This window comes from Bufo gargarizans, unplaced genomic scaffold (assembly GCF_014858855.1).
Source record: "Bufo gargarizans isolate SCDJY-AF-19 unplaced genomic scaffold, ASM1485885v1 original_scaffold_1078_pilon, whole genome shotgun sequence".
In the NCBI taxonomy this organism is placed as follows: Eukaryota; Metazoa; Chordata; class Amphibia; order Anura; family Bufonidae; genus Bufo; species Bufo gargarizans.
This window is the reverse complement of record NW_025334226.1, coordinates 227,935-236,245: the sequence shown is the minus strand read 5'-3', so window position 1 is coordinate 236,245 and position 8,311 is coordinate 227,935. Positions and strand designations below refer to the sequence as shown.

At 45.1% G+C, this 8,311-nt stretch overlaps 1 protein-coding gene across 1 annotated transcript; it reads right to left on the bottom strand.

Moving 5' to 3' along the window:
* Positions 1–262: 262 nt before the first annotated feature.
* LOC122922946 (chemokine-like receptor 1) lies at positions 263–3,745 on the bottom strand. Its single transcript, XM_044273721.1, has 2 exons — positions 3,621–3,745; positions 263–1,949 (listed from the first exon to the last, which is right to left on the bottom strand). Exon 2 carries the CDS (start codon positions 1,936–1,938, stop codon positions 844–846), a length of 1,095 nt encoding a protein of 364 aa, XP_044129656.1. The 5' UTR covers positions 1,939–1,949; positions 3,621–3,745; the 3' UTR covers positions 263–843.
* Positions 3,746–8,311: the final 4,566 nt, after the last annotated feature.

Sequence of the window (8,311 nt, the reverse complement as noted above, 5' to 3'; positions counted from 1 at the left end):
CCCAATTTTTTGGGCATATACGACAAAGGGTGTGTCGTGTGGAGTGCACCGTCCCATCTTCGGGTATTATAGTTTGAGCCACTAATATTCTCTAGTTTGTTATAGCAACTTACCTTGATTATATCTTAATTCTCAGTGATATTTATGTACACGGTGACTCCACCAGCAGAATAGTGAGTGCAGCTCTGGAGGATAATAAAAGATGTACACAGTAAATAATTTTCATTAATACCAGAAGTTTATTTTATTATAAAGCGTATTAATAGTATGTGTGAGCTGTAAAATCATTATTTCTATTATACAATCCAGATCCCAGAATCCCAGATATCAGCCATTTCAGACTGGGAAGAATCTTTCTTTAATGGTCGTCTGCAATGGGATGACCCCTGACCCTATAATAACTGCTTAAATACATATCTATAAAGTGCTAAGGATCTCTACAAGTTAGAATATTCACTGATATTGAGATAATCCGTGTGGTTTTACATAGGACTGCCTTTGTAGAGTCACAAACATTGCAATGCAGAGAAGTAAATTCAGCTCTGCTACATCTGTAAAGTTCAGCTGAAAAAAAACCCCATATAATTCAAGTTGTCTAAAAACAACCACAGGGCACAAATTACACTACACTGACACAAAGTAGCCATTAATAACCACAATCTCAGTAAAATCCAGCGTATGAGTCTCCTTAGAAACTAAGATATTTGGTCCCTTGGTCATTAATATTGGCCCAATATGAACCCAACTGAGATCCTTCCATATAATTGGGTTGTGGAAATCAGTGATCGTGAACATAAATTCATAGATCCTTTCAAAAATTCACTGCAGAAAGTCCAAGCTCAGTCAGGTAAACTGAGACTCCTGGTCGGAGACCGATCGATATTTCCCTTGGCTATAGCTATTTTTACCATGTTCTTCACTAAACGCAGTTTCAAAGGCCAAAAGGATGGATCTGCGCAAAGATTCCTTGAAGTCCCTCCCCAAGAAGACATATAGGAAGGGATTTAGGCAACTGTTGAAAAAAGCCAGGCTGGTAGCGAGAGGACTTCCTATGAGTACCGCTGATTTTAACCCTTTGTTGTCGCAGTGGTGCATGACGACCTCGAGAACTGAAAGGATGTGATAGGGGAACCAGCAAAGGAAAAAAGCAGCTACCACTGTGGCCATGACCTTGAAAGGACGGCTGGACCAAGAAAGATGACTCCTCCTCAGCTTAAGGGCCATCAAGGAGTAAAAAACTAAGATGAGCCCAAAAGGAAACAAGAACCCGAAAAGAAAACGGACGGAGATCATCACCTGGTGCCTCATGGATCTTAGGGCTACCACCTCCAAGTCATCAAAGTCACTGGAAAAGGCATAATTATTATAGCAATGGGTCACATTCATTTCGTTATCTCTTATAGTATCCCTAAAGGCCAGGTATGGTGAGCAGAGGCAAAAGGCAAGCAGCCAAATGGCAAGTGCTATGACATTGGCTAGCCTAGTGGTCCTGTGGTTTTGAGCCCATACAGGTCTTACGACGGAGACACAACGGTCAGCACTGATGACAGTGAGGAGGAAGACACTGGCAAATAAGTTCAAGAAAGCCACAGTGCTGTTGAGTTTACATAGTAGTGTGCCAAATGGCCAATCAAACTCAAGGGCTGTGTACGCAATACTCAACGGTAAGAAGAAAGTGAAGATGAAATCGGCGATGGCAAGGTTTAAAAACCACACAGTGTTCACTGTCCTCTTCATTCTAAATCCAGCAATCCAGATCACCAAGCCATTGCCTGTGGTGCCCAGTAGGAACGCGATGCTATAAATGATGATCGACAGGTACCGGAGTGTGGTCTCCAGTTCTGAGGGAAGATCTTCTATGGGGACATATTCTTCTTCGTCCTCCATTTGCAGTGCCAAAGGGTTGGGTGAAGATGGAAAGAGGGTGGACTGCTCCATAATGATGATGTCTGAAAACAACGAAAATCTGTGTTTAGTAAATATTATTCTGGTGTAGAAAGAAAGGAACGGCTGCAATTAAGGTAAATCTTGGCCTCCTTTTTGGATTTTTATGTTAACACAATATAATGCACAAGAATAATAAATACAAACGAATAATGATCCAAATGGCAATAATGAATATCGAGGACGTACAAATAAGATTTACATTTATTAATTTGCGTCTCCTAGAATTAAGATTCTGTGCTATAACTCTTGTAGACACTGCAAATATGAAACAGTATCCTCACTATAGTGTACCTGGAAGTCTCCTTCAAATAACGGTGTAGTGCGACTGTCTGCAATAATCCTGTTGGATAAAGGATGTATATAGTGATAGAGCATGCTGGTGCTACAGGACATTAGGATAGGTGGGGGTGGGGTAGTCCTGGTTGGTGCCATTTCCATTAGGAGGTGTGAACCTCTGCTGGGCTCTACCGCTCCAGACAAACTATATTAATGGCAAATGAGGAAATGGGACTCAGGAGTGACGGAAGGGAAACAAAGACCAGGTCCTTCTATCCTGGGTGGAAAAATCTGAGGCTACCAAGTAGAACTTCAGTACCATGTCACCAACCACGTACAACTACAGTATCATGTCATCAATCAAAAATTAACTTCAGTACCATGTCACTTACCAGGTAAGAACTTCAGTACTATGACACCTACCAAGTAAGTGGAACTTCCGTACCATGTCACCTACTAAGTAGGTAGAACTTTCAGTACCATGTCACCTACCAAGTAAGTAGAACTTCAGTACCACTTCACATACCAAGTAAGTAGAACTTCAGTACCATGTCACCTACCAAGTAAGTAGAACTTCACTACCATGTCACCTACCAAGTAAGTGGAACTTCCGTACCATGTCACCTACTAAGTAGGTAGAACTTTCAGTACCATGTCACCTACCAAGTAAGTAGAACTTCAGTACCACTTCACATACCAAGTAAGTAGAACTTCAGTACCATGTCACCTACCAAGTAAGTAGAACTTCACTACCATGTCACCTACCAAGTAAGTAGAACTTCACTACCACTTCACATACCAAGTAGAACCTCTGTTCAGTTGAATATTGTCACTAGAATTTGACCATAACGTCTGCTCACAACTACAACTGGTCATAGAGAGGTAAGGGGACTCTCATACTGTAGGTGACCTCTTGAGCAGTTTTCATTGCTTGGTCGTTGTTTACCTCTGTCTTACATGATCTCCAAGCAAACTTTAAAAGGTTGACCTCTAAGAGGATTGACCGGAGATAACCATGTTGTGTGCATGTCGAACCAGAGACAGAGTTCCTATTACTTGGTCACATCCAAAATGACCTCTCAGTCAACTCAGCAGAGACAAACCCTAGACATCCCTGAGCCTTGAAGGAAGCTAAAAGTTTCTATTCTCAGTTGTTTTGCTCCATTCAGCATTTGAGTTGTGAGAAAATAATTACAGATATAGCAGAGCCGAGTTTGTCCTAAGGTTTCATAATGTTATGTTTTTGTGATTGTTGATGAGGCTATAGGTAAACCTGCTCCATTATGTTAAGTCAGAGAAATAACACATTCAACTCTGCTTCATCTGTGCAAAGAAAAGATTTCCAGAGCCAAAAATGGAACATTTGTAGCTATAGACAGAGAAAGCTAATGTCCTACCTGGTGCTGAGGAAACGCTCCTTTGTCCTTCTGCTTCAGGAGACAGATGCTCCAGGTCTGAGAATCAGCTGGAAAATCAAGACTGGAATAGTTTAGTGAGTCACAACCGCACGGACTCAACTCCCCTCTCTCCACAGAAAGCAGCTTAAAGGGGCAGAAGTGCGGTTACTGAGTGAAGCTCTGCTCCTTCATGTACACAATGTTCTGAGCCAAGCTGAAATTCATTGTAAGCAGAGGCCATTATACATGTATCGGGGGATCAAGAACTGCACCAGGAAAAGGGGTCTTCCCAATATCTCATAGCTGGGAGCAGTGTTCCTGATAGTACATGAGATGTGGATGCTGGACCAATTTTGAAATAGAAATGTGAGTGTATTATGAGGTTCTGCAGCAGCTGAGGTGTGTATTATGAGGTTGTGCAGCAGCTGAGATGTGTATTATGAGGTTCTGCAGCAGCTGAGGTGTGTATTGTGAGGTTCTGCAGCAGCTGAGGTGTGTATTATGAGGTTCTGCTGTATTTACTATAGGCTGTATACTGGGGCTTGCCGTGTCCAGTATATACCAGTAGCTGTATACTGGGTGTCGCTGTGTCCAGTATATACCAGTAGCTGTATACTGGGTGTCGCTGTGTCCAGTATATACCAGTAGCTGTATACTGGGTGTCACTGTGTCCAGTATATACCAGTAGCTGTATACTGTGGGTTGCTGTGTCCAGTATATACCAGTAGCTGTATACTGGGGGTTGCTGTGTCCAGTATATACCAGTAGCTGTATACTGCGGGTTGCTGTGTCCAGTATATACCAGTAGCTGTATACTGGGGGTCGCTGTGTCCAGTATATACCGGTAGCTGTATACTGGGGGTCGCTGTGTCCAGTATATACCAGTAGCTGTATATTGGATGTCGCTGTGTCCAGTATATACCAGTAGCTGTATACTGGGGGTTGCTGTGTCCAGTATATACCAGTAGCTGTATACTGGGGGTTGCTGTGTCCAGTATATACCAGTAGCTGTATACTGGGGGTCGCTGTGTCCAGTATATACCAGTAGCTGTATACTGGGGGTTGCTGTGTCCAGTATATACCAGTAGCTGTATACTGGGGGTCGCTGTGTCCAGTATATACCGGTAGCTGTATACTGGGGGTCGCTGTGTCCAGTATATACCAGTAGCTGTATACTGGGGGTCGCTGTGTCCAGTATATACCAGTAGCTGTATACTGGGGGTTGCTGTGTCCAGTATATACCAGTAGCTGTATACTGGGGGTTGCTGTGTCCAGTATATACCAGTAGCTGTATACTGGGGGTCGCTGTGTCCAGTATATACCAGTAGCTGTATACCGGGGATCGCTGTGTCCAGTGTATACCAGTAGCTGTATACTGGGGGCTGCTGTGTCCAGTATATACCAGTAGCTGTATACTGGGAGTCGCTGTGTCCAGTATATACCAGTAGCTGTATACTGGGGGCTGCTGTGTCCAGTATATACCAGTAGCTGTATACTGGGTGTCGCTGTGTCCAGTATATACCAGTAGCTGTATACTGGGGCTTGCCGTGTCCAGTATATATCAGTAGCTGTATACTGGGGGTTGCTGTGTCTAGTATATACCGGTAGCTGTATACTGGGGGTTGCTGTGTCCAGTATATACCAGTAGCTGTATACTGGGGGTTGCTGTGTCCAGTATATACCAGTAGCTGTATACTGGGGGTCGCTGTGTCCAGTATATACCAGTAGCTGTATACTGGGGGTCGCTGTGTCCAGTATATACCAGTAGCTGTATACTGGGAGTCGCTGTGTCCAGTATATACCAGTAGCTGTATACTGGGGGTCGCTGTGTCCAGTATATACCGGTAGCTGTATACTGGGGTTGCTGTGTCCAGTATATACCAGTAGCTGTATACTGCGGGTTGCTGTGTCCAGTATATACCAGTAGCTGTATACTGGGGGTCGCTGTGTCCAGTGTATACCAGTAGCTGTATACTGGGGGCTGCTGTGTCCAGTATATACCAGTAGCTGTATACTGGGGGTCGCTGTGTCCAGTATATACCAGTAGCTGTATACTGGGGCTTGCCGTGTCCAGTATATACCAGTAGCTGTATATTGGGGCTTGCTGTGTCCAGTATATACCAGTAGCTGTATACTGGGGGTCGCTGTGTCCAGTATATACCAGTAGCTGTAGACTGGGGGTTGCTGTGTCCAGTATATACCAGTAGCTGTATACTGGGGGTCGCTGTGTCCAGTATATACCAGTAGCTGTATACTGGGGGTCGCTGTGTCCAGTATATACCAGTAGCTGTATACTGGGGCTTGCCGTGTCCAGTATATACCAGTAGCTGTGTACTGGGTGTCGCTGTGTCCAGTATATACCAGTAGCTGTATACTGGGCTTGCCGTGTCCAGTATATACCAGTAGCTGTATACTGGGGGTTGCCGTGTCTAGTATATACCAGTAGCTGTATACTGGGGGCTGCTGTGTCCAGTATATACCAGTAGCTGTATACTGGGAGTTGCTGTGTCCAGTATATTCCAGTAGCTGTATACTGGGGGTCTCTGTGTCCAGTATATACCAGTAGCTGTATACTGGGGGTTGCTGTGTCCAGTATATACCAGTAGCTGTATACTGGGGGTCGCTGTGTCCAGTATATACCAGTAGCTGTATACTGGGGGTCGCTGTGTCCAGTATATACCAGTAGCTGTATACTGGGGGTTGCCGTGTCTAGTATATACCAGTAGCTGTATACTGGGGGTTGCCGTGTCTAGTATATACCAGTAGCTGTATACTGGGGGTTGCCGTGTCTAGTATATACCAGTAGCTGTATACTGGGGGTTGCCGTGTCTAGTATATACCAGTAGCTGTATACTGGGGCTTGCCGTGTCCAGTATATACCAGTAGCTGTATACTGGGGGTCGCTGTGTCCAGTATATACCAGTAGCTGTATACTGGGGCTTGCCGTGTCCAGTATATACCAGTAGCTGTATACTGGGGGTCGCTGTGTCCAGTATATACCAGTAGCTGTATACTGGGGGTTGCTGTGTCCAGTATATACCAGTAGCTGTATACTGGGGGTTCCTGTGTCCAGTATATACCAGTAGATGTATACTGGGGGCTGCTGTGTCCAGTATATACCAGTGGCTGTATACTGGGGGTTGCTGTGTCCAGTATATACCAGTAGCTGTATACTGGGGGTCGCTGTGTCCAGTATATACCAGTAGCTGTATACTGGGGGTCTCTGTGTCCAGTATATACCATTAGCTGTATACTGGGGATTGCTGTGTCCAGTATATACCAGTAGCTGTATACTGGGGCTTGCCGTGTCCAGTATATACCAGTAGCTGTATACTGGGGCTTGCCGTGTCCAGTGTATACCAGTAGCTGTAAACTGGGGGTCGCTGTGTCCAGTATATACCAGTAGCTGTATACTGGGGGTCGCTGTGTCCAGTATATACCAGTAGCTGTATACTGGGGGTCTCTGTGTCCAGTATATACCAGTAGCTGTATACTGGGGGTCGCTGTGTCCAGTATATACCAGTAGCTGTATACTGGGGGTCGCTGTGTCCAGTATATACCAGTGGCTGTATACTGGGGGTTGCTGTGTCTAGTATATACCAGTAGCTGTATACTGGGGGTTGCTGTGTCCAGTATATTCCAGTAGCTGTATACTGGGGGTCGCTGTGTCCAGTATATACCAGTAGCTGTATACTGGGGGTCGCTGTGTCCAGTGTATACCAGTAGCTGTATACTGGGGCTGTATTGTTCTCTGCTCGCTCACACGTAGTAGGTTCACTCGAGGTGCACTCTATGTCTCGGCTCCGGCGCTCTCTTTGGCGGAGGACCGCCGGCTCACGTTACACCGCACAAGGAATTTTTAGATCTTGGATCTCTGCAGCATATTCTTATTCAGCGCAAAGCAAATAAATGTATTTCAGGTGCAGATGTAGCAGAGCTAAGTCTGTCAGTGTTCAGAGCTGAGGATGCTGTCTCTGTGTAGGACGCAGGACTATGGGGTTAGCATACAGGGCATTGGTCAGCAGAGGTGAAGTCTGTGAGCGCCGCTGCAGTCAGTAATGCCCCACTTCAATGTGAGCTGCCGAGGTGATCCTGCCATACAGTGCTTAGATGATACTGCCATACCGTGGTATAGTGCCAGGAAAATATTCCCACATGCCATATAGTGCCAAGATGATACTGACATACCGCCATACACTGCAAGAAAATACTGCCACACCGCTATAGAGTACCAAAATGATAGATACCCCAATACAGTGCCAAGATGATACTGACATACCGTGGTATAGTGCCAGGAAAATATTCCCACATGCCATATAGTGCTAAGATGATACTGACATACCGCCATACAGTGTCAAGAAAATACTGCCACACCGCTATAGAGTACCAAAATGATACAGAGATACCCCCATATAGTGCCAAGATGATACTGCCAAACTGCCATATAATGGCACGATAATACTCCAATACACAGACTACATAATACCACTGTACGGTATAATGGTAAAATAATATGCAGTATCATAATAATACCATCTTTATGGACTTCTGAGCGGCTTTATTGTTCTTGGGGCCCCTATCCTGGAGGAATGGGGGGCATAGGGATAGTAAACAAACCCCTGGGCAATTGCCAAATTTGCCACCCCTGAGTATGCCAAGGCCTTGCACCCCAATAGAGAATGAGCAGGTTC